Source organism: Sorex araneus, chromosome 10 (assembly GCF_027595985.1).
Source record: "Sorex araneus isolate mSorAra2 chromosome 10, mSorAra2.pri, whole genome shotgun sequence".
Taxonomy (NCBI): domain Eukaryota; kingdom Metazoa; phylum Chordata; class Mammalia; order Eulipotyphla; family Soricidae; genus Sorex; species Sorex araneus.
Window position 1 is genome coordinate 20,472,805 of NC_073311.1, and position 26,552 is coordinate 20,499,356.

At 36.4% G+C, this 26,552-nt stretch overlaps 1 protein-coding gene across 6 annotated transcripts in view; it reads left to right on the top strand.

Annotated features, from left to right (window-relative positions):
* NAV3 (neuron navigator 3) overlaps positions 1-26,552 on the top strand; it is an 841,062-nt gene that overhangs the window by 735,374 nt on the left and 79,136 nt on the right. For 3 of the 6 annotated variants that reach the window (XM_055117929.1, XM_055117931.1, XM_055117935.1), the window contains 8 exons: positions 1,242-1,374; positions 2,025-2,295; positions 3,832-4,540; positions 6,517-7,008; positions 10,293-10,334; positions 11,920-12,080; positions 19,853-20,041; positions 23,669-23,721. In XM_055117929.1, coding sequence (XP_054973904.1) covers positions 1,242-1,374; positions 2,025-2,295; positions 3,832-4,540; positions 6,517-7,008; positions 10,293-10,334; positions 11,920-12,080; positions 19,853-20,041; positions 23,669-23,721 — 2,050 coding nt within the window. The remainder of the gene's footprint in view (positions 1-1,241; positions 1,375-2,024; positions 2,296-3,831; positions 4,541-6,516; positions 7,009-10,292; positions 10,335-11,919; positions 12,081-19,852; positions 20,042-23,668; positions 23,722-26,552) is intronic. The other 3 variants (XM_055117930.1, XM_055117932.1, XM_055117934.1) reach the window with 3 other exon arrangements.

Sequence of the window (26,552 nt, forward strand, 5' to 3'; positions counted from 1 at the left end):
AAAATACCTTTTCTTCTATGTTTGCCTGAAGATTATTTTCCTCACTTGTGATCCTACTGGATCACCTGGTAGTTCCCATGTTCCATGTCATAACTCTTTACTGGGGATTTGGAACTAGGAGGTTTTGGGGAGATCTGGAAATAGGAGTTTTGTGCAACTTTACCCGTGTAGTTTTTCTTGTGCAGTTTTGTGCCCTTGAGGCTACTGTCAACCCTCTAGATTCCTCCAGTGTCACACCCATCCCGTTACCCATGGAAGTACCACCTACTTTGAGAAGTGTTGATCTGACCTTTCATACTGTGAGGTTCTCAATCTTTTTGAGGTACTACTGTGTAGAATAACAGTTCTTCACCTGGCTCATTGATGACTACCTAAGGATAGCCATGTTGGCCTGCATATGAAAATTAGAACAGTCCATTTATATGTTCCCCTTTCAAGGAAGGGAGATAGCTGCAGAATTTGAGATTTTTTTTTCTAATACAACAATGAATTGCTAGTGTGCTCCCTGGGATAGGCTTTTACTATTTCAGAATCTATTGTTTTGGCAAAGTAGTCTGTGGATTGCTGTTCAGGGGTGTGACATGACCAAGCAGTGAAATTTTGGTCATTAATTCAGCTTTAGTAGAAGAGAAAGGTCAAAGGTAAAATTGATCAAAATTGTCTGGAGAAGGATATATTTTATCACATGATAAAACATATGTATCCCCCTCAATAAATCATTCTCTAACTCTTGTAGATTGAGATTCAATCTACAAGAGTTAGAGAACGATTGAAAGCTGTTACAAAGCTAAAGAATGAAGAATAACTTGCCAGTTCCTGACTAAATCATGGTTTTGTTTTGTTTTAATTTTTGGAACAAATGGTAACTTTTACAGTTGCAACAAATTGTAAATTGTAAATATGTTGTGTGGCTCCTGGATTGATATATTTTTACTCTCTCATCAGTAATGGTATTCTTTTATCCATGCAGTATTTCTAGTAGGGTTTTCACTTTTTTGATAAACATTCTCCTGGAATGTGGATTTGCTGAAACACCAACCTTAGCAAATTCCAAATACATTTATCCTTAGTTGTGCCCTCAATTCTATTTCTATGATATTTAAAGATGGGAAGGGAATCATTTCTCTTGAGTTATGGAGGAAGGTTTGTCTTCTTAGGACATTAGGAGCAGGCTATGGAGAGATGGATGACTTCTGTCATGTGTGATGTCTAATTCATCACTGCTGCCGTCTTGCCTTTAGCTGGGATGACAGCAGCTCCGTGAGTAGTGGTCTCAGTGACACCCTCGATAACATCAGCACGGACGACTTGAACACCACATCCTCGGTCAGCTCCTACTCCAACATCACCGTCCCTTCCAGGAAGAACACTCAGGTAAGGGAGAATTGCCTCCTTTCACATCCTGTCTGCCTGTTTAATTCCCCAGAGTTTACAGCACATTCAAATACAGTCTAACCTCCTAGTTTGCAATATCACAGAAATAAAAACTACTTGTGTGTATGTATTTTTCTATTGATTGAAATCCTATGTAGAAAGACTTATAGCTACAGAAAGACTTGCCATAGCTCTATATGCAAGATTCATTTTATGGGTTTTAAGTCTAAAACTGTTCTGAGAGCCCAATTTTGTACAGTTCTTGATTATTTTATATTATTCTAAAAGAAACTTTTGGGTGTCTTAAGAATGGAAAATTTAGATGGAGTTTTATCTAATATATGTTAGATAATTAAATCTCATCTTGTCTTACTTTTCCTCATCAGATGACATAGAAAAGTTCGTCCTCTCTGGAGTGTTTAATTAGGGTTCCTGCACGTATTTTTTCTGACATTCTCTAATATGCACAAGTAAGAATTATGTGACTAAAATTAATGAAACTTAAATGAAGACAAAGCTAAAAATAGAAGCCTTTAAGATTCTTTTGAAGTATAAATCAGTGCTGCTTTGGGGGGCCTAACTCTCTGAAAGTATCTTCTAGTGCCTACTTCACCCTTAATATATTTCTTTTCTGGATATTTTCATCCTAGCTGAAGACAGATTCAGAAAAGCATTCTGCGACAGACGATCTGTGGGACAGCACTGAGGAGATGAAAAAGACAGAAGAAGACTTGGACAGCCACGGAGAAGGTGGCGGCAAGTGGAAAGGTGTTTCCTCGGGAGCTCCTGAGGACCCCGAGAAGGCCGGCCAGAAAGCCCCCCTGTCCGTCTCGCAGACGGGGTCCTGGAGAAGAGGCGTGTCTGCCCAGGGCGGAGCTCCAGCTAGACAGAAAACTGGAACAAGTGCACTCAAGACCCCTGGTATGCTTGTTCTTTAACAGCTGTTGTGCAGAGGGTTCTATGTACTAACTGTTGACTTATTCCTTTTTTTTAGAGCTTTTAGGAAATTAAGTCAGATTTGATTCCATATTTTCAGATAAATTTTTAGTCTAAATTTTGTGTCCTTTATGGGCTGGAGAGAGAGTACTGGGGGTGCGAGTGGGAGGGCACTTTTCTTGCACACAGATTCCTGAGTTCTATTCCTACCACTACATATGGTTCTCAAATACTGCTAGGAGTGATAACTGAGCACTGAGCCAGGAGCAAAACCCTAAACACAGCTGGGCATGGCCTCAAAACAACAACAAAAAATAAGCAGTATGCCATTTTATAGATAATTTCTTTCTTTCTTTCTTTCTTTCTTTCTTTCTTTCTTTCTTTCTTTCTTTCTTTCTTTCTTTCTTTCTTTCTTTCTTTCTTTCTTTCTTTCTTTCTTTCTTTCTCTCTTTCTTTCTTTCTTTTTTTCTCTTTCTTTCCTCCTTTCTTTCTTTCTTTCTTTCTTTCTTTCTTTCTTTCTTTCTTTCTTTCTTTCTTTCTTTCTTTCTTTCTTTCTTTCTTTCTTTCTTTCTTTCTTTCCTTCTTTCTTTCTTTTCAGTTTGAAGTGGAGGTGGGAACACACCCCTTGTTGCTCGGGGACATTCCAAGCATGAATGCTCTCTGGACTCTGCGGTGTTGAGGGTTGGGCCCAGGGCTTCTGCAGGCAAAATATGCCCTCCAGCATTTTCGATCAGTGCCCAAAGGGCTGTTTTTCAACTTCCAGTCTACATAAAATTGCTTATCTGCAGAAATTTCTTGCCAGCCTGTGAAAAAGCTATGGTGGCTTCTCTGTGGTCCATATGTTTCATATATTCAGTCTCTATGGACTGCCATCATAATTGGGAATTTAATGTGTTTATTTTACAGCACTCGTTTCAGATCATGTGAAAATAAGATGCCTGCTTTTTAAAAAAATTGATTGCTTCCATTCTGACTTTCTTATGAAAGTTGGAGGTCTTTAAAATACAGCAAGGGGTTGGAGTGCTGGGGCTCTGAAGCACCGTTTGTGTACTAAACTTCATAAAAGAAGAAAGTGAAAGAATGCTTCCCAAACACAACATCTTTTTTTGACTCCCCATTTTTTTTTAAGTAGTGCCTAATTTTAAGTAGTGCCACCTGAAGTACTGATGTTACAGCACTCCAAATATAATCATCTTGCAGAGGGCCTAATGAATAATTTTCCTACCACTTAGCTTGATAGGATGAAGTGCTGTCCTTAAAGAGAGTTACAAGCTATAAATAAGAATAAGGAACAAAAATACCTGGCTTGTTTTCTCTTCTGTCTCTCAACATTATTTTTGTAGTTTTATGCCCAGTTTTCTCAACATATTAGAGAATATACCTACTTGGATCCCTAAGCAATAACTACTTGGGATGGGAAGTCATTTAAAGCTGCTTTCACATCTTCCACAATGTTTTTAAAAATGTAACTATGAGACTTACATAGATAGACACAATATTTGTATATTTCTCATTCATTAGGAAAAACTGATGATGCCAAAGCTTCTGAGAAAGGGAAAACTCCCCTTAAAGGATCATCTCTGCAAAGGTCTCCTTCAGATGCAGGAAAAAGCAGTGGTGATGAAGGGAAAAAGCCCCCCTCGGGCATCGGGAGATCCACCGCCACTGGTTCTTTTGGATTTAAGAAACCAAGTGGTGTAGGTTCATCCACCATGATCACCAGCAGTGGAGCAACTATAACCAGTGGCTCAGCAACGCTGGGTAAAATCCCCAAATCTGCTGCCATTGGCGGGAAATCAAATGCTGGGAGGAAAACCAGTCTGGATGGGTCCCAGAATCAGGATGATGTGGTGCTGCACGTTAGCTCCAAGACCTCCCTCCAATACCGCAGTTTGCCTCGCCCTTCCAAGTCCAGCACGAGCGGCATTCCCGGCCGCGGAGGCCACAGGTCCAGTACTAGCAGTATCGACTCCAATGTCAGCAGCAAGTCCGCGGGGGCCACCACCTCAAAACTGAGAGAGCCCACGAAGATTGGGTCGGGGCGCTCCAGCCCTGTCACGGTCAACCAGACGGACAAGGAAAAAGAAAAAGTAGCCGTCTCAGATTCCGAGAGCGTTTCTTTGTCAGGTTCCCCCAAATCCAGCCCCACCTCTGCCAGTGCCTGTGGGACTCAAGGGCTCAGGCAACCAGGGTCTAAATATCCTGACATTGCCTCACCTACGTTTCGAAGGTAAGAATGCGCCAAACGATGCTGGGAGAAGAACAAGTGCCCGGTCTTGGCATAGATGTACCCTATAGCCTAGTCTATAGGTAGTCTATTTTAGGAGGTAATTTGTGTGTGCATATGGTCTCTTTGTATATATTCTAAGTTACATCTATTGTAGAATCTTTTAAATTTAATTCCTTAGTACTGTGACGCCTAAAAGCTGGTCATATAAATAGAAAGAGAAGGGGAGGGGGAAGCCAAACAAAATACAGTGCTCTTTTTGTGGAAGTTGGCAGTTTCACTATCATTATAATATTAGCAACACAAACGTTTCCTAAGAGATTTGAAGGCAGATGGCAATACCTAGGGATAATGATAAAACAAAGTAACAGCTTGTAAGAGTCTTGTGGATTTCCATCCCTCCTTTACCCAATAGGATGAAGAAAGCAAAAGGAAGTCTTTATGACTCTTGGTATTCATTGCCAGTGTTTATTTTCTTTCTGGCTCGAAATGAGTCAATGTTTTTGAATGTCAGTGAAACTGCTTCTTTAACAGTACATTAAACAGGTTTGCATTGTACCAAATCTTGAGTTATTAATGGATATCCAAGTATGATATCAGACCAGAATTGAAAACATTGAGATGTGTGGTACAGAATAACAAATACAAATAGACTAGAGTTTGCTTAGCTTTTTATTAATGTTCTTTGGGTAAAGACTTACTTTCTGTGCAGGGATGTTCTTTGGCAGAGAAGGCATGGATATCCACTCTCAGATATTTGTAAAACCAACATGTTTTAAGTGTCAAGAAAATACAGAGTTAAAGAGTTAGAGCAAATATAAGTCATTTTCCTCAGTTCCGAGATGCTAGATTGTAGTCTCTATTCCATGATATGCTAAGGATTTTTAATGTTCGTTTCTATTTTACTGACCAGTCCAAGAACCTTGATATATGGGGGAGTAAAGGGTCTTGAAAAATTTAATCTTTACATTTCAAACAATCTCAGATGCTTGACTGCTTGAAAAATGTATAGGTTGTTTTCCTCAGAAGAAATATTAATACTGCAGTGCTTGCTTTTAAAATATTGATTCTCATTGGAAAGAATAAGCTATGATTTGTGCAGCAAGAGTAAATATTTCTGTTCCTTAAGCAAAGGCTCATAGTGCCCCCCAGTGGCCCATTACCTATGAAACAATTTCTCATATTCGTAGTATATTTTTACAATAGGAAATATGAATTTCATTGCACCTTAATAAGTAATCATTATGCCATTACTTCATATCACTTTATCTCCATATTTACATAAATTTTATTATATCATCTGCTCCATTTACGAAACTAAAATGTTTTCTGAACGAAACTCCAACGTGTAACTTAGCTCCCACTGTTTCAGATCCCATCATAAATATGGATTGGAAGAACGCTGGCAACAAAAATAAAACGGTTCTGTCTTTCTTGGGAAAAAATACACAGAGAAAGTGCCATGTTGCCATCTGACAGTGCCGTAGGGCACTCAGACAACTAGCTATGATGCCACATAGTCTCTAAAACTGTGCCTGAAGCATTCCTTTTAGATTTTGAATAAACTTTTAAAATAAGACAAAAGTTGAACTGTTACATACCGAATGCGTAGAAGTTGTTTCATTATAATGGTTCTAATAAATAGGTAATAGTAAATATAGTCAAATGATTTGGTGGATGGGAAAGATCCTCCTGATCCCTTCAACTGTCCACGCCAGGGATTTTAAGGCTCAATGTAGTTTTTGCTTTGCCTTTTCCTCTTCCTCCAACGGGTGGTAGGTCCTTACGGGGATATGAGAGAATTTTTGGCATTCGATTGAAAAGATCAAGTTTATTCAAGTTCATTCACATAGAGACAAGCAAGTGCATGGTAATTCAGGTCACCAAAGCATACTTGGCTCTATGTAGTGTAACCCTAATTATTAAATGTGGCTATAGTTTCTCGGAACAACTGAAGTTGTTATTTGTTTTTCTTTTAGGTTGTTTGGTGCCAAGGCAGGTGGCAAATCTGCCTCTGCACCTAATACGGAGGGGGTGAAATCCTCCTCAGTAATGCCCAGTCCTAGTACCACATTAGCGCGGCAAGGCAGTCTGGAGTCACCATCGTCTGGTACGGGCAGCCTGGGCAGTGCTGGCGGGCTCAGTGGCAGCAGCAGCCCTCTCTTCAATAAACCCTCAGACTTGACTACAGACGTTATAAGCCTAAGTCACTCGTTGGCTTCCAGTCCAGCATCGGTTCACTCTTTCACCTCAGGTGGTCTTGTGTGGGCTGCCAATCTGAGCAGTTCCTCTGCAGGCAGCAAGGACACTCCAAGTTACCAGTCCATGACTAGCCTCCACACGAGCTCTGAGTCCATTGACCTCCCCCTCAGCCATCACGGCTCCCTGTCGGGACTGACCACAGCAGGCACCCACGAGGTTCAGAGCCTGCTCATGAGAACGGGTAGTGTGAGATCTACTCTCTCAGAAAGGTGAGCTTTCCTGGAGATATCCGTGAAGTCCGCAAATCCTCCTCCTATCTCCCTTCCTCATGAAATTCCCTGGATTTCAGTGGAGTGCCTCTGTGCTGAGACTTAAGATCGAAAGGATCTTAGATTCAATCGTGACTGGGCATTTTATTCACTCCTGTTATCAAGTTTGCAGAAGAAAATACGTTAAAGATAGGATAACTAAATGCATTTCTCAATAATATACCCAATAGGCAATGCAAATAAAATTCAGAGCATGTATTTATATGTTGGATGATGTCCTCTTCAGAGATTTGAATGATTTGGCTGTAGCTCTAGTACAGCATAGCTCCCAGTGATGATTGAAGCATTTTAAAAAGACATTTTAAAATAGCAATTTTAAAATGGATTTTATACTTTTAGCACTGCGTTAAGTTTATTTTATTAGCAGTTCTTAAGGAAAACAACAAGTGGGTGACTGGGGAATCCTAGTTAAACTGGAGAAAAAAATATATCAAATATAAATTCTTAGAGAATACCATAAACTGCTGGTGTAATTTTTAAAGGATCCCTTGAACATAAATAGAATTTACAAAGTGTTTCCCACTGGTTTGATGAGTTTTTTTTTTCAAAAAAGAACTTAAAATAGAGAGCATTTCTTATTTAATATTTTATCAGAATGTAACACTATTGGCCATAGTAGTAGCTTTCTCATCCAATTTGAATCCTTTCTCAGATATTTGATACTTACACTTCCTATCAGGAAATTGTCTTTAAACTGCTAGTTGTCCCTGATAAAATTAATGTTGTTTGTGTCATAACATATATAAAGCATTCAAAATAGTTGTGGCTGCATATCTTAATGTGTCATATGTGAAAACACTAACGGTCACCAAAAATGTTTGTGATCTTTAACTTTTCCTATCTCACAAGTAATCCTGGATTTATCATAATTAAGTCATTAGTAGAATGTTCTACTAATGACTTAACATAAAGAAAATGAAAGAGAAAACATGAAGAAATGAAAGAGAAAAATCTGAAAAGAAGGGTGTTAAATACAAATAAGACAGATTAGAACTAATACTGGTACATGTAGTCCATGACTAATGGTTTGTCTATAATTTTCGAATTTTATTAATATTCATATCCCAGTTTATTAAATCAGTAGTTTTTCATATAAATTTTAAAATTCCATTTAAATGACTATTAAAATAGAAAACAATTAAAGTTTAGCAATATAAAATAACTTTTTAAAAAACTTTTCCTCTTACTGCCCAAGATTATTTCTGGCCCATGGGCCATAACCAGTCCATGTTTGTTTTGTTTTGTTTGTTCTGTTTTTTGTGACATAATAAAACTTTAAAAATAATATAAGGCAATATATAAATCTTAAAATACTTGATTTGTCTTTAAAACTGATTGGGCAACTCTGCATCCGTGATTCTCCATAGCAGCCCTTGGCTCCCCTGCAGTGTCTGTTCTTCAGACCTTTGACACAAACCTCTGCTTCATTCATTTTCTGGGCAGACCAAACCTCCCAGGATTTGCATCTGTGACCGTTCTGGGTTTGCAGAAATTATCTAGAGTATAAGAATCCAAACTACCCAGATTCAAATACATATTTCTAAGTAAAGTTTAAATAGATACATTTAAATAAACAGTTTTTGGTATTTGAATTCACTACATCATATGAATTCACTACATCATAAATATACTTTTAAATATATGTTTGTGTATATATATGTGTATATATACACACATATATGATCACGTTGTGAAAGACTAGTAAGTAGAGGCTGCTAAAATCTCAGGGCTGAGTGTAATAGAGATGTTACTGGTGCCTGCTCAAGTAAATCAACAAACAGCGGGATGACAGTGATACAGTGATATATGATCACATTGGTAAAACAATGCCTATATACTTTGCATTGTTAAACTTTAGTTTGTACACATGAAATATATCCTCTTTCATATATTCTCTTCCCCTTTTTATGGTGTCCAGATCGAACCCGTGACCTCACATATGCAAAGCAAGCATTCTGTTGCTGAGCAAAATCCCTGGCCAAGAGATGACCGTAGTAATGGATTAGCAAAATGTACTTCATATTTAGAGCTTTATGATATTCAGTCTATATAATTGCCTTTTGCTTATTCACTCGTACTACAAAAGTGTATATAATCAAGATATATATTAGAATCTACCCCTCTATGATACTTACCTTATGAGTCCATTCCCTCTAACTAAAATTAACATTGTATAATGCTTTGGGATGCTTTCTACTATAGGTTTAAATAATGGAGTATACATAAAAGAAAACATTTTAGTTTTGGTTTTGAGTATTAAATTTCAAGTCCATGTGTTTGCATTCATGTCTCATCATCTCCATTATTCATTCCTGTCTATTTAATTTTGATCATTTGGTAGTCTATGAAAATAGTTTTAATTCTAAAGATAAAAAAATCCAAGTTAATTTATTGTTTGATTATCCACATAACAGAGATGTTAACAGAAATCCCCACATTGTCCCACTCATTTGTTGACACCACTTCCTCTCCGTTGGGGAAGGCCATTTCTCATTTTTTCTAGGCCTACTATCCTCTTGTCTCTTTCTGCAACCAAGTAATAGTTCTTCAAAATAAAAACTAATAAAACTTAGAAGCTTTTAAATATCTAATTTATAATTTCCCAAGGATTACATAGTTTTATTTAAAATATTTAAATGATGCCAGAAACATTATATTTAAGGCAGTATTTATTAAATATGTAAGTATATTTTCTTCTCCTACAAAAAGTGAGAATAGATCTATCTACCTTCATTTTTGTAAAATTAGTTTGAAGACAAAAGAAAATTAGAAGGCCTTTGTTTCTCTCTAAGCATTGGAACTTTTCACTTTGACCAAATAGAGCAAACCTATACCATTTCCCCTTTGATGATTATCATACATGTGAAATCATAGCTGAAGTCTGTCACGTGCATCAGGAGGCAAGAACTACCATAACATTAAGTAAATAAAACCTAGAGGCACCATATACTTACCCATGCTAGAAGGGCCATATACTTACCCATGATTAAGTTTCTTATAATTCTGTCATTCATGGTGGAATTCTGTCAAATAATCATTGACATTGAACATGTTACAACAATTGACATCTGGTCTCCTTTTGTTGACCTTTCCAATGAATTAAATACTAAATATGTGAAACCATTTTTTTTTTGTAATTAAAACGTAGAAACTTTTTTTGTTGGATGTGTAATTTGGAAGTTTTGTTTACTTTATGTCCTTAGGGGTTTTCTTTGTTTTAACAGCATGCAGCTTGACAGAAATACACTACCCAAAAAGGGACTAAGGTACATATTTCTCCTCAGCACAATTGCTGCCTTTCTCTGTTGTTATGTATATTTTGTGTGCTGTCTCTTCTGCTTTCTTTGTTTGTTTGCAATGAAGCTGACCTTGCAGCTGATACCACCTTTTAAACTTGACGTTCTCTCTGTTCTGAACAGTTGATGAGGTAGCTCTCAGGTAGAGATGTTCATAGAAGTCCAGATTGAAGAAACTCCATCAGTGTTCATGCTGTTGGCAGTGAGAAGGGCAGCAACTTTTGTTGGAATGCGGAACTCACTTTTGAAAGCTAAAGTAAAATTAACTTTTCTAGCTTTTGCATCTCAGAGGTAAATGCTTGCAAAACCCCAGAACCTCAAAAGACTAAGGATGAGTCCATTTATTGTTGAAAGGTTGGAGAACACTTTAATTTAAATGAAAGAAATATATTTCATCATTAGATGACCAATGCTGACATTAAGGTATGAGTTTTTAATGAATCTTTTTTGATTAAGGCTCAAGGGAGTTTAGATTTCTACTTTTCAGGAGTACTGGTATTTATCATACTATTAAATATGAACTAGGGTAAAGTAGTATATAATACACAAATGATTATTCAATTATCACTATCACAGAAACCAAAATGAAACATTGTTCCATGGTCATCCTTTAGAGTACATTTTATCTGAAGAGACTAATAAAATACAAGTAAATCTGTAACAGCATATGAGCCAGATAAGATGATGTTTGGTGCTAAAAATTTACTTACTTTGGTGAAAATGAGTACTGGGCAAAAAAGTTCTTCTAAGGGCTGGAGCGATAGCACAGCAAGTAGGGCGTTTGCCTTGCATGCGGCTGACCTGGGTCCGATTCCCAGCATCCCATATGGTCCCCGAGCACAGCCAGGAGTAATTTCTGAGTGCATGAGCCAGGAGTAACCCCTGTGCATCACCGGGTATGACCTAAAATTTAAAAAAAAAAAAAGTTTTTCTGTTAATCTTTTTGTCACCAATTTCTTAATGATAGTGATTGGTTTACAATGATACTTTTTAAATATTTTTGTTTCAGAAATTTATTTTCCTGTCACATAGGTTCATTTTCCCTTTTTTACAAAATAAAATAAAATCTAGGCATGATGTCATTTGACATTTTAACCAAATATTTTTCCTTAATTTTTTTTAAAAAGAGAGCTGTCAACTTGTGTTCTATTTCCTATGCCTTTCCGTGACCATTACTCCAATTCCCTTGGCTTCTGGCCCATCACTGTCTATCATTTTTAAGTCTGTTTTCACCCCTCATCCCTCCATGTCCTTCCAAACCCTGTGCTTTCGAGCCCATCTCAATTAACTTGGCTGTCTGCTCATGGCTTATGATTTTCAACTACATATCTCACAGAAGCATAATTTTCTCCTGAAATCCTTTATATTTTTTCCCCTGTGAGATGCAAACAGATGGTGGCAAATCATCTGGAAGAACTATGCAATTATAATTAGATTTCATCTTTTTAGAATGTTGTTTAGTCTGAATAGCAAGCTTCTCTCAATTGTTTTCTTGTCCTGGCATTGCCTGGCCCCTGTAGATGTGCTGAAGTGTCTTAGCTGTGCTATTTTGCAGATATACCCCATCATCTCGGCAGGCCAACCAGGAAGAGGGCAAAGAGTGGCTGCGATCCCATTCTACTGGAGGGCTGCAGGACACGGGAAACCAATCGCCACTGGTGTCTCCTTCTGCAATGTCATCGTCTGTGACAGGAAAATACCACTTTTCTAACTTAGGTAACTTTTCTTTGAAAAATGATTCTGATTTTTAAAGATGTGACTTATAAACTTATTTATAGTTGAATTTTGGACATATACTGTTCTAGTTCTGATCCCACTACCATGGGCAACTGCCCTGCACCGGTATTCTCAGGTTTTCTTTCCAAGGCCCAAACTCCCAGCCTGCCATTTTGATGGGTACCTTTTTAAGTTTTGTTGTAAAAGTTTGGGACTCATGATTGCAGTATTGTTGACTCTATGATTTGGGTATTTAGTTTTATCATTTCTTAACACCACCAATGTGATGAATCCCTTGACCCCTCTCCCCACCAATTCTTTCTCATCTCTCTCTTCTCTACACACCACCCACACTCAATTTCTTTCCTTCTACTCCCAGTCCCCTGGGAACAATGATGATATATATATATATATATATATATATATATATGGACAGTCAGGAAAATAACACAAAGGTGTGTAACATAGCTCTAGATTGCTGGAGGCCCTGAGTTTGGTCCCTGGAAGTCCATCCACGCTCTAAGCCTCACACTCAACCACCAAGCACTGTTGGCCCCTGTCACTGCAGATAACATAAGTAGTGGTCTCAGCCCCCCCAAGCACCCCTGTGAAGAGCCCTATTAAAACATCTATATAATAAAATCAAAAGCCTTTTGATATAAATGTTAAAAAATAGAAATAATTAGGAAGGTGAAAAATATGTTTGTAAAAGTTAAAGATAGCTTACTTTTACCATTCTAAACTTAAATCTCTCCTTATTTGCATAAGAAAATTTCTGTAAAGATAATATTCTGTGAATATTTTGGGGTAAAAGCATTGTAAGATAAATGACCAGCTAACTTAGCCCTTGGGTAACTTTGCTGTTAACATCATTTGTATAAAAGATAAAATATTTTCTACATGTAATAGGAAATACAGGAAGACTGACAAAATAATTAAATAAACCAATTATTTAAGAAAACCAATAACTTTAAAAATAGTTTGCTCTAATGCAGATGACGGCGGCCCCCCAACCAAAACCAAACCAAAGGATAGTTTACCGTAAAGTCCCAAAGTAAAAATCTCATTTTTAGCTTTGCATTCAGCCAGTGGTGGTTTGATCCCTAGTATCCCATATTGTCCCCCAATCACAGCATGAGAGTTTACTAAGTACAGAGCCAGGAGTGGCCCAAATACCAAAAATCAACAACAACAAATTACTTTTTTATGAGGAGCCCAAAGAGTGCCCAAATATCTCAATAATTTATACTTCTCCCCCTTCACTCTGATGGAGCACTGTTCTCCTCTACTGTTACTCTCCATGCAAGATACAACAGAGCTTTAGACAATCAAAAACAGTTATTTTGTTACAGTTCTTTATATCCTAATAAAATTGTATTAAAATTTATTTCTGTTGCTAATATTACACATTGATAAGACTTTTTAAACTAATAATGGCAAAGCATGGTATAGCTTTTGCTTACTTTGCATTATCATTACAAAACATAGTTGAGAAGAAAAAAATTAACTTCAAAATACGAATTAAAGATGATTTTATAGTTACAGCATGTGAAACAAAATTTATGCAAAATATGAAGCGAACCCAACTCACTTAAAAGCTGTTGTATTTTCCACATATCTTATGTCTAATGTCAGTCTTTTCATTGATTGGTATTAATTTAACAAGTTGACTCCATTCTTTACTGAACTCTCATTGCTAGTCTTCTGATTAAAATCTCTACCCCAGGAAGGAGAGAAAATAACACCAGATAAGCACTCCCCACACCCACCCACCCCCAAAAGTCTCCCAAACACTGCCAAGAGAGATCTCTGAATACAGGGCCACTAGGTTGTAATCTCTGAGCACCATTGTATATGCATATACCCAAATGCTTAAATTCCATTCTTCTTTAAGAGGGGAGGTATGGGGGTGGGAGGGAAGTAACACTCTCTCCACCCTGAGCAGTACTATATCTGACTTGCCAAAGTTATTAACGGCAATTTTTTTCAATTGTTAAATGGATATAAAATATTGTGTTATATTGTGACAAAAACCTAAGCTAATGAGATCAGACTCTTGCAAGCCTAGAATTGACAGGCTCTGCTGCATCAATATTTTTATGGGAAAGCTTAACTTCCACTATCAGAGAGAACTGCAATAGATTTCAAACTGATCTTACTCCCTCTACTTGCATATCTCTCAACATTTCCACCTTTGCTACATTTGAAGGAGGTCATACACACACATCAATATATTCTTACATGTCTCCCAAAGTATATAAGTATAGGAGGCTTCAAGTCAAGCACTCTCAGAAACTCTGCATTTTGAATGAAGGAAACCAGGAATACCTTTTCAAATATAAATATATTTTAAAAACCAGATTGTATTTCCAGATCATCTGAAACCATGTTTAGTATGATTTATTTGTAGTTCTGGCAAGGTCACGCATATTGCATAATCATTATCATGCTTTAAAAACATGAGTATGCCATGCATTCTAATCTTGCGCCAAAGACAGTTTAGTAAGAAATGAGGATGGGGGCTGAGCAATAACACACCAGGTAGGGTGTTTGCCTTCCACATGTCCGACCTGGGTTCAAATCCCAGCATCCCCCCAAGCACTTCCAGGAGTAATTCCTGAGTGTACGAGCCAGGAGTAACCCCTGTGCAATGCCAGGAACCAGTGTTTTTTTGTTTGTTTGTTTTGTTTTGTTTTTTAGGCATTATGATTTGCAATACAGTTAATAATAGACTTTCAGGCATGCAATGTTTCATCATCACACCCACCACCAGAGTAAAAACATCCCCACCAATGTATAAAAGCCCCAATACATGTCCCACTCTCCAACCTCCACCTTTTAGGTAAACTACATATGTAGACCAACTCCCAGCATCTGTTGCCATTGCCTGATTCTTATTTCTTACTTTGGTTCTTTGTATTCTGCATATGAGAAACATCATTCTGATCTATACCTATCCCTTGGAGCAGAGTGGAAGTGGGGGTAGAAATGCATTTTAAGTTATGCACTTATAACTTAGAGCTTCAAATAATGGCTGTATCCGATTTTGTGCCCCCAAATTAATAATACAATTCATTAAAATCATCTGATAAAATATGCATAAATAAAATAGAAACATTCCCACTCATGAATATTAGAACACAGTATAAGTATACAATTTCGTACAAATTTTGGGATGTAATTTTATTTACTATTGGTCAGAGTTTTAGTGGGCACTTTGTAATAGGCTGAAACTTATTTTTGTCTTCCCATGAGTGATGACAATGCTCAGATTCAATTTTCACTTTACTTCTAGGGTTACATCCAGAGCATTACTATGAACCTCTTACTTCTAGTTCTCTAGAGTTAGTGAATACATTTGCATACAGAATGATGTTTATATACCTTTTGAAGGAAATCCCCTACCCTTTTTCTTCCTCTATCTTTAATTCCTTTTGGATTACCTCCATACTTTCACCCCTTAGGCTATTAAGAATTAGCTCCTTTCTTCTATACTCATGGACACTCAGAATCTCAAAGATGAAATACACCTATATTTGGTTCAATATTCATCTATTATGTGAGTACCTTAGTTTTTCAATGTCTGGAATTGAATCATGAGTCTCACACATGTGAAGGATTTTTTTTTTTTTTACCATTAAGCCATACCCCAGGCTTTCTATGTAGTTGTCACATCTCCAGTTTCTGCTTTTTTGTATTTGGTTTTGCTCTGGGGCCACACCAGGTGGTGATTTGGACTTACTCCTGGCTTTGCACTTAGGGATGATTCCTGGCAGGCTTGAGGGAACATATGTAATACCTGGTATGGAACTGGCTTGGCCACATTCAAGACAGGCTCTCTGCCCTCTGTATTCTCGCTTTAGCCCCTCTAATTTTTCTCTTCAACCACCAATGAGAGAAATGTCCTAAATAGTGGTGTACCAAACTTTCAAAGTTTCTCTTTTAAATTTTGAAATAAAAGTTTCCTCAGTCTCCATGTCTTGTTTCAAGATGTATATCCATGTTTTAAAATAAACTGAAGTTAGATTTCAGATATATATTTTAAAGCAATATAATGAACTCAGTATGTATATGTAAAGATTTTTTTAAAAACATATAATTTACAATAGCCAAAATCTGGAAAAAATCGGAGTGCCCCAAAACAGATGAATGGTTAAAGAAACTTTGGTACATCTACACAATGGAATACTATGCAGCTGTTAGAAAAAATGAAGTCAGGAAATTTGCATATAAGTGGATCAACATGGAGAGTATCATGTTGAGTGAAATGAGTCAGAAAGAAAGAGACAGACATAGAAAGATCACACTCATCTGTGGAATATAAAGTAGTAGAATGAGAGACTAACATTCAAGAATAGTAGAGATAAGAACCAGGAGGTCTGCCCCACAGCTTGGAAACTTGCCTCACATGCTGGGGGAAAAGGCAGCTGAGATAGAGAAGGGAACACTTAGTAGAGAATATTGGGAGGACACACTCGAGTTGAAGGCTGCGTGCTGAAAGTAGACTATAGACCGAACATGATGGCCACTCAATACTTCTATTGCAAGCTACAACATCCAACAGGAGAGAGAACAAAAGGGAATGCCCTGCTGCAGAGTCAGGGTGGGGTGATGGGGGTTGGGGTGGGGTTAATGGGAGGGATACTAGGAACATTGGTGGAGAAGAATGGGCACTGGTGGAGGGATGTAAACATGAAAGTTCATCAGTTTGTAACTATCTCACGGTGATTCACTAATAATTTTTTTAAAAAATTAATGTAATATACTTTAGATTCCAGAGTTGAGAACTTATGTAAATGAGAATAAGCATTTGATTATATTGTATTAAATGGTTTTATTTTTCTTTTTTACATAGATTAAAATCACATAGCAATCACAAAAAATGCTGAATTTAGATTTCATATTCAAAATTAAACATACTACAATAGCTGTTTAACTTTTTCTAAACACAAAAATCTTACATTGTATATTTTAAAATAGTAGTTACATGCAAATAAATCCTGTAGATCTTAAAATTATAAACATGACAAAAATTAGTAGTCTGTGATTAGAAAGCTTTGGAAGAGGTAAGCATTACACATAAATGTCTAATGATTGAAATGTACTTTGACTTTGTGTGGATTAAGTAGTTCTCGTATTCATTAAATAGACAGGATTCATCATTCAAAAAAAGCATATAATTGATAATTTCATCTACTTATAAACATATTAAATACAGAAAGTAGTATTAAAGTTCACAATCTTTGGATTGAAGGTAAAAGGAAATAAGGAGTGGAAAAAGGAAAAGCCGGGGAAGGAGAAAGTGAGTAGGAGAGAAGAAATAGTACCTTGAACTTATTTGAAAACTACATATTTCTACTACTTCTCATTCTCATTAGTATTTTATCTTGGATATGCTGAGTATTTAATTTTAGATTCATTGAAAGACAGATTTAGTTGGATAGTTCTGCAGTTATTTTGGCAAGAGTTATATAAAGCCAAACAATACACCAGTGTTCTTCTAACCTCTAGATAAATATCTTAAAATAATACACTTGCAAATTTTGGAATGCTTCATTCATTTATCAAAACCTTAGTTCATGCTGCATACCTCAAATAGGTAAACTGCAATCCGAGTATCTTTAAGTATTCAAGTCTTGAATGTCATATAGTCTATCTGTCATCTGCTTTCATATAGCACTATCTCTGACTGCTACAAGAACATGTCTGAAAGGCATCCTAACCCTCATCTATATCTCCTTCCCTCCTCTTTTTCTTTTCCTTTATTTTTCTGCCTTCTTTATAAAGATTGAAGATTGCAAAGTTTGAAAAACCAGTTTATATTTTTGTTATTTTTAAACAGGTGCTCATATAGATGCAAATTTAGTGTTATGTCTGCTTTTCCGTATCTTTTACTCTAATGTTTTACTTACTTTATCAGAGTTACTTTGCAAATTATCTACTCATAAACTTTACAGAGTACCCAGGAGCACTGTAGCACTGTAGCACCATCATCCTGTTTTTCATCTATTTGCTAGAGCGGGCACCAGTAAAGTCTCCATTGTGAGACTTGTTACTGTTTCTGGCATATTGAATATGCCGTGGCTAGCTTGCCAGGTTCTGCTGTGCAGGCAAGATACTCTCAGTAGCCTAGTAATATCAGATATTCCATTTCAGTGACCTCGGAGTGTATTCACCTCTTCCTTGACTTTACTTAAAAAGTCAGTAATTTAAAAAAAAAAAGTCAGTAATTATACTATGAAGTATTGTGCCCTTGTCAAAGAAAAGAACATCAAATTTTGGGACGATAGCATACTACTTTTAAGGCAAAGATTTAAATTCCCCCAAATTTTGAAATATCTCTGAAGTTCCCTTGCATCTTAAGCAGTTCTTTTCTGCTGCTTCGCATATCTTTAGCAAATTGCTAGTTTGTAATACAAACCCTTATGATAAATATATATGTCAGTTTTTCTAGTTGTTTTTATTTTAAGACTTTTTTAAAAAATTGAATTGCATTTTTTAAATTACGACTTTAAAAACTGCATTGGTTTGGGATGCAATGGTACATTGAGTCAGCTGTTGTTTTTGTGTGAACAACAGATATCTTGGTGCTGTGAGTATGGCTCAAAGAGTTTGAGTATATGTCTTGTATGTAGGAAATCCTGAGTTGATTCCTGGTGCCACATCACACCCCAAGAATTGGAGGCTCTGAGCAATTCCGGGGTGGCCTGGCAAGTATGAGGCCACATGTCAAACCTTCAAGGCCACACTGCTAGGCTGTATGTTGCCCTGTGTGACCAGTTATGGCATTATGGTCTTTGAAACAGTATAGTTATTTTATATGATTAATTTTATAATGATCCTTAGATATTACGTATATCACATTATGCCTTATTTAAAGAAATTGTTTGTTGTTGTTGTTGTTTTGGGGCCACACCTGTCAGTGCTTTGGGATTTCTCCTGGTTCTGTGCTCCAAGATCCCTCCTGCCTTACTCCTGCCTCTTTGTTCAGGGATCACTCTTGGCAGACATGGGGAACATATGGGGTGCTGGACACCCAACCTTCATTGGCTTCATGCAAAGCAAACACTAAACTCTATTTCTCCAGCCTCTATTTTTTTTTTTTTTTGGTTATTTGTCGGTCCACATCCAGTAGTGCTCAGGGCTTACTCTTAGCAGGACTAGGGGGACTATATGTGTTAACCACATTCTAGGCAAGTGCCCTACACACTCTCTAACCCATCAATTTTCTATTTAAAGAAAAAAAACTTCCTTTGTCATAACCTAACATATAGTATTGATACAGACCATGAATTTGCATACAGTCAGAATTCAAGATGACTGGAAGTGTTTGCCTACATCCTTGGGAAGACTATCTCTGGGAAATTTCAATTCCTTATATTTTCACTTAATGTTCTGTTTTTTGCTTTTATCCTTAAAGTCATACATTCTCCTCATAAAAGACATTTACAGACTCTGGGAAGATAATTATATTTTTATGATCGCTGAGAGAAAATGCCATGTTATATTTTTATCATGAATGGTAGTGATATCTTGATAGTGCTCTTTCATCTTGCTTTAGAAACAACTTTTTCCAGTGAAAATTCTAGAAAAAGCAATGGAATTTGCTATGACTGTTATCAAGCATCTCAGTGGCACACCTCAAAAGCAGGACATGCTATTATGGATATTCATATTTCAACAAAAAACTGGGATCGCATTCTCCCTTTCTATCAAACTAATCTTTTCATTAACCAAGCCCTGAAATATGTTGTTTGTGCTTTACATTTCAGTGAGCCCAACCAACCTGTCTCAGTTTAACCTTCCTGGGCCCAGCATGATGCGCTCAAACAGCATCCCAGCCCAGGACTCTTCCTTTGATCTGTACGATGACTCACAACTGTGTGGGAGTGCCACATCTCTGGAAGAAAGACCACGCGCCATCAGTCACTCGGGCTCATTCAGAGACAGCATGGAGGAAGGTATGCCTGGTCATAGTTGTGGGGGAATTTCTTTATACAACTCTAAAATGGAAGCTATGATATCATTTCATCACAAGAATTCCTAAGCATAAATGAATGAGTAAGCAGAACTTTCATTTGAGAAGCCCTGAATCTAGAATGGGTTTGTTTTCTTTTTTGTAAATCTGCATAACCTGTTTCATTATGCATTTTGGCAGTATGCCAGAATTCATTTAGATTAATACTTAGTGTATTATATTCAGAATAAATCCAATATTCTTACATGGAAGTTTGCATAATTTTAAAGACTGTCTAGCCTGGTATCAAAGCAGATGTTTTGTTTGGCACCTCAGAGATATAGAAGCTACAGAAAGCAGGGAGAAAAAAGTCTCACAAAATTACCAGATGCTGCTGGATTTATTTTCAGATAATCAGGTTTTATAAAATGTTTTGCAATCAATTTTGCTTGAAATATCATAGTTTTTTTTTTCCTTCTGTGAAGGACACACCCAGCTGTACTCAGGGCTTACTCCTGGCTCTGTGCTCATGGTTCACTTCTGTCAGTCACAGGGAAATATTTGTGGTTCTGGGTTGGAACCAAGCAAAGCAACCATGCTATTTGCTGGTTTATTGTTTCAGCCCCCTGTGTTAGGATTTAAAAAAAAATCTTGTCCAAGTTTTTTGTTACTATATAATTTTAGAATTCATATCTTATATGTACTGTTTGTTCTAGGTTACATTTCTTTATCTCATACAAAAATATTCTCACATGACCTCAGATAACTTTTCTCATTGTAAAGCTCTATGGTATTATTTTATAATAAAACTACTTGAAAAACTCAATAGACCTTCTGATTAAAATGTATATGGTTTTCTGAATTTTTTTATCTCACATTTCAGATTTGACTAATGTTTGAGAGATTCTTCTCTGATTTATCAGAGTATTTTTAAGTATCCCTAAAAGAAGACTGTGATACAATAAAACACATCATTTTGGGGTAAACATAAGTAAGCATAGAAGTACAGACTATATATTACAATCAGACATGAAGTTAGCTGTATTACCCTAGTTCTTAGTTATTACATATAAATGAGAGGATTCCATATCTTAAAACATACTGGGGTCTAAGCTTCTGGTAATCAATTTATTTGTGGTATGAATTTAGATAAGTTTACTAGTCTTAAATCTCTGTACTTGTAATTTCACCAGTTTGTTATATTTGAATGAAATCATAGTTTTATTTTTTCCTCTTTCCTATTTCTGTATTTTTATTTAAAGTATCTTCTTACTGAAAATCTAGGCAGCAGAAAAAAATTGACTCATGGTTTTCAGATCACTACTGTGCATTTAATATGTTGGCACCAAATTAGTTGACCACAGTCGTCACTGCCTATAGGGAAATTAACCAAATCACTGAGTTCACCATGACAGAGAGTGAATTATAGACCCTATGAGCCTGCTGATTGCTGCAATGTAGACAGACAAAATAGAACTAATCTGAAATGTAAATTTAGTGCTTTTCTGAGATGGCTCCATTACTCTCTTCGCAGAGGGGAATCTCATGATACTGTAAAAATAATTTGCTAAGCATCCTCATGACTTACTAGAGTGCCTCATTTACAAAGAGAATGCTGTTGATAAGCTGGGAAATTTTGACCTTCTCTATGAGGATTAAATAAGGTGAACTGATGAAAACTGGCCTGATTGAGATGCTTTTGTGAAACTCATGCATTGAATATTGAATAACTGTAATTCTTAAGTTGTGGTCCGGAATTAAATATTTTGGCTTAGAGAGATAGAACAGATATGGTACTCTGATGCTTACAAGGCTGAGGAGTCTAAGCTACAAACTCTCAGGTGGTTGATCTATACATGGGAAGGATCGGAGAAAGACTGAAAAATGCTATCTTCTGATTCACTGCTGAACTCTGTTACATTATTGGTACATTACATATGGTACATTATTTCAAGACTCTTACTTCCATAGGAATGTTATTAGTGGTTTAAAGAATATGCTTGTTTGTTCGTTTATCTTTTGGGGCCACACCTGGTGGTGCCCAGATCTTACTCCTGGCTCTATGCTCAGGTATCACTCCTGGCAGGCTAGGGGTCCCATATAGAGTGCCAGAGATTGAACCCGGGTTGACTGCGGGCAAGGCAATAAGTATCTGCTGTCCTATTGCTCCAGCCCTAGAAAGAATGCACATTTAGAATAATTCCTGATGTTTTGCACATCGAGTAGTAATAGTTGAGTAAGCTTGAAATCTTAAAGTTACCCTGCTTTCCTCTTTTGTGCCACATCTTTATTTTACTTTATTACTTAGCCTTCCCTTCCTATGTTGTTTTGTTGTCTGGAAATCATACACTTGGGTGCACTGCTCTATGTCTTCATACTCAGCCAATTTTAAAGAGGTTCTTCCTGCTGTCACTAAAATCCATTTCTTTGTTTCATCCATACTGCCAAGATTCTACTGAGTGTAGTCTTCTCCAGACAAGGGGTAGCAATTTTATAACTTAGGGTTATAAAAATGTGTGTATGATCTATATACATATATATACACATATCTACATATGTATACAAATGCATATGCATATTTAGGTTTCTTCACATTTGTCTTGGAATTCCTGTGACTTTATCATTATATTTTTTTAAACCTGGGAGATAGCAAGTTCCTAGCATGTACGTATTTCTCTATTGTTTATTTAAGGGATGAATAAGCAGAAATTACTTCATACTATCACACAGTGAATATTTTAATAAATAGCTACTAAGCATAATTTTATTCATAATTTTTGGCTTGCGGACCACAGAGGGGTTAGGGCATTTTATTTTCATAGTTTTAACTTAGGATATTGGTCTGGGAAGACATTTTAAAACAATTTATAGTTTAATGATGCCCCTAGATAAAAATTCTTGTCCTAATTTTAGTGAGACGCCACCTTAAGGTAGTATTTTTCTATTACTAAAACTACTAAAAATTAATATTTCTCTATATTACAAAGCATAGTCAAAACCTTATGGATACTGTTGACATAGCAAATTATATAAAATGCTCATTTCCATGAAAATCTGGAAAAAAAAAACAATGAAAAAGAATCGCAGTCATATAAAAAAATCAATTACCATTTCTTTTTTCCTTTTGGGTCACACCCGGCAATGCTCAGAAGTTACTCCTGGCTCTGCACTCAGGAATTACTCCTGGCAGTGCTCAGGGGACCATATGGGATGCTGGGAATTGAATCCAGGTCGGCCACGTGCAAGGCAAACACCCTACCTGCTGTACTATCGCTCCAGCCCGTCAATTACCATTTTTTAAGTTAAAAAGTTCAAGGCAACTTGGCTCTCTATGATTTTCTGATCACTTATTGTGTGGGGGTTTACCATAGCTTTCCACATGTCCCCTGCACACGTGAAGGGCTTGCGCCTGCCAGCTGCTCTCACGGTGAAGGCTGTTCTCTGCAGAGGAGAGTGGCACCATTCTCTGTCCATCATTTGGATCTTCAGAACTGACAGCGGACTTATTCTCAGATTGTGATATCTTGCTACTATTTTATTTCTGTAACCATCTAGTTCTACTTTTCAGTAAAGATTGCGTTTCTTTGTAGCCTTCATTATTTTATATTTTATTCTTTTCTCCCTTTTCTAGTTCATGGCTCTTCATTATCTCTGGTCTCCAGCACTTCTTCTCTCTACTCCACAGTAAGTATTGGTTGGTAAGAAACAAATTCTGCCTTTGCCAAGCACTCAATCGATAAAGTAGATTCACACAGAAGGCGTACTGTGGAATGGAGAATGCTCTAAATTAATGCGTGCTAATATACTGGCACTTTTCTACAAGTTTTTCTGTGGCCCACTTAGATGTGTTTCCCTTTAACTTTTCTGTACTCATTATAATCATGGGTAAATGGGAAACTGAGTACCATAAAATCCATTGGGGCATGATTCAGAATTGAAATATTTACTATGTGCTACCATAATTTTATCACATTGACTTGTTTCTCTGGGCCATCAATAGTATCGGTTCTGTGCAATTTTTTCCATTTCATTTAAAAGTTTTAACTTTAGTTTTAGGGAACACTGTACAGAGGCCTACAGATTTTTTAAAATATATCATCTGAAACAAAATGTGATTTTTGAAGAATTTATTCATTAAGAGAGTCATAGAAATGTGTGAAATTATATTTTGTTTTTGCCAAGATAATTTTTCTCTTCTACCCTGCATGTTTTCATCTTCTTCAAAAAAGTGAGTCTACAGGAAAGTATATTTTCTAAGAGACTTCCTTCTTGCCTCGGTAAAAATTTGATACATTTGACTTTAAAAAATATCACTAAAAGTTGAATACTGTGGATAATCCTGAATTCTGTATTGAGAGGTTCATGGGAAGTTCATAGCCTCAGCTGTCACTGGGTTATTAAGCATTAGGGGCAAAACTCATTTCTTCACTCATTTCCATGATGTTTAGATGTAATGCCCCTCATTCATCTTGGATATGTTCACTTCCATATTTATTGCCTTCAACAATTACTTAAAATCAAACAGTTATTGGTAAAGAATGTTTCTATTTCCTTCAACAATTAAAATTTCCAATATCGTCATTGAATGAATGCATCATTATTAGTGTTTATGTAAATCTTCTGATCTAGGAAAGTGGACAGTGTGAAAGATGTGAAAATGCATCAGGAAGAAGCAGATCAAAGATGGGTGTTAAGATAGTATGCCTCGTACTGCTCTAGTACTGCTGCTTGTGAAGGAAATAGGGAAAATATCATCTGACATCAAATGATATAATGTAATTAAAATTATGCTCCAGGGCCAGAACTATAGCATAGAGAATAGGGTGTTTTCCTTGCATGTGGCTGACTCAATACCTCATATATTGTCCGAGTCCTGCCAGAAATGATCCCTGAGCACAGAGCCAGGAGTAAGCTTTGAGCACAGCCAGATGTGCCCTCAAATAAAATAAAATCATGCTCTTAATATTTACAAAGAAGTTTTGCAACAAAAAATATTGTTTTAGTGAAGTCTGATAAAAGGTCAGAAAGAAAAAGAATTTATGTTGAATATATACTAGTGAATATATACTAAAGTCAAAAAGACCTTTTTGTGATCATAAAAAGAGAACTATTATCCACATGCAGCTGTTGAGCACCGAAGTCTGTCTGATGTGGCAGAGGGACTGAATTTTTCAGTTTAAGTAATTTAAATGTAAGAAAGCACACAAGTCTAGGGGCTGTTGCAAGTTTATAGGGAGCAAATGTGTAATTGAAAAAATTGTAGATAGCTACAGATATTTAAAAAAGGACAACTTCAAAACAATTGAGAAGCATGATATTAGTAATACAATATGAAATGTATCCTTATGAAATGGAATTAAAAAAAGAAACTAGATTCACAACTTATACGTCAACATTTTGAAATGAAATAAATCCAGGTACAAGAAGAACAGTGTAGATGCTTAACCCACATGAGAAGTTGGTATTATTAGAAGGTTAAGTAATTAGAAATTCAAATATTTGCTTTGGAAGGAGTATAAACTACAGATGTGAACAGAAAAAAAAATCTGTACTAATATTAGATATATGTGAATTTGGAATAAAAGTAAAGAGAAAAGGTAAAATGGGAGTTGTTAGTCCTGGTGTCATGAACTGAGATTTAATTGCCAAAGAAATAATGTCAGTCAGAATGCTTTTCAAACCATGAAGTGAAAATAAGCCATTTATCATTATTTTTCATGCCTTCTGGCTAAAGATTCATTTGCAGTTGATTTGCATTCATACCTGACTATATTATCATTGTATGTTGTCAGGCAAGTCAGTGAATTTCTTTGGACCATGCTATAAAATAAATTAGCAAAAAACAACCAAGTCTATTACCCCTGCCACTGGCTTTTCTGCAATTATTAGATTATTGTAAGGATGTTGTACGCTAAAATTGCCCCCCAGTTATAAACCTTCTAGGGAGACCATTTTGATCATTCTCTGTGGGAATTGAACCGCCTAAAGTAATGTTCTACAAAAGTCAGACAACATAGTGCACTTTCACAAAATAAAGTATTTAGGGGAGAAAAAAATGTTTTTTAGGGGAAACTGAATTTGTCCCTACTTAACTCTTATTAACCAAAATGTTTTTCTAATATCTGAACACAAACTACATTAATTTTCATTTAATAAATTATATTTGGATTAAAATTACTAAAATAAGATAACCAAATGTCTTGATGTACAGAATAATTAGGTTTGAAAATCACCAGCCTAACAAATCCCATTGGAAGGAGTTTTTCTTCACACCGTAGCTCTTTTTAAAAATCTTTGTCACTACAGTGGGCACATTTTCCATAAGTCTTGTTACAAACTTGAGCGTACCACTCAGAAATACCAACTTTTTAAGCTGGAAGAGACAGTTAGGTTTGCAAATTAATTGATAATCACAGGCCCTATCTGATTTGCCAGGTCACTTCATTCAGTAATTAGACTTTGTCATGTTGAAATCCAAGCAAATGTGAAATTGAGAGCTTTCACCTAAACATTAA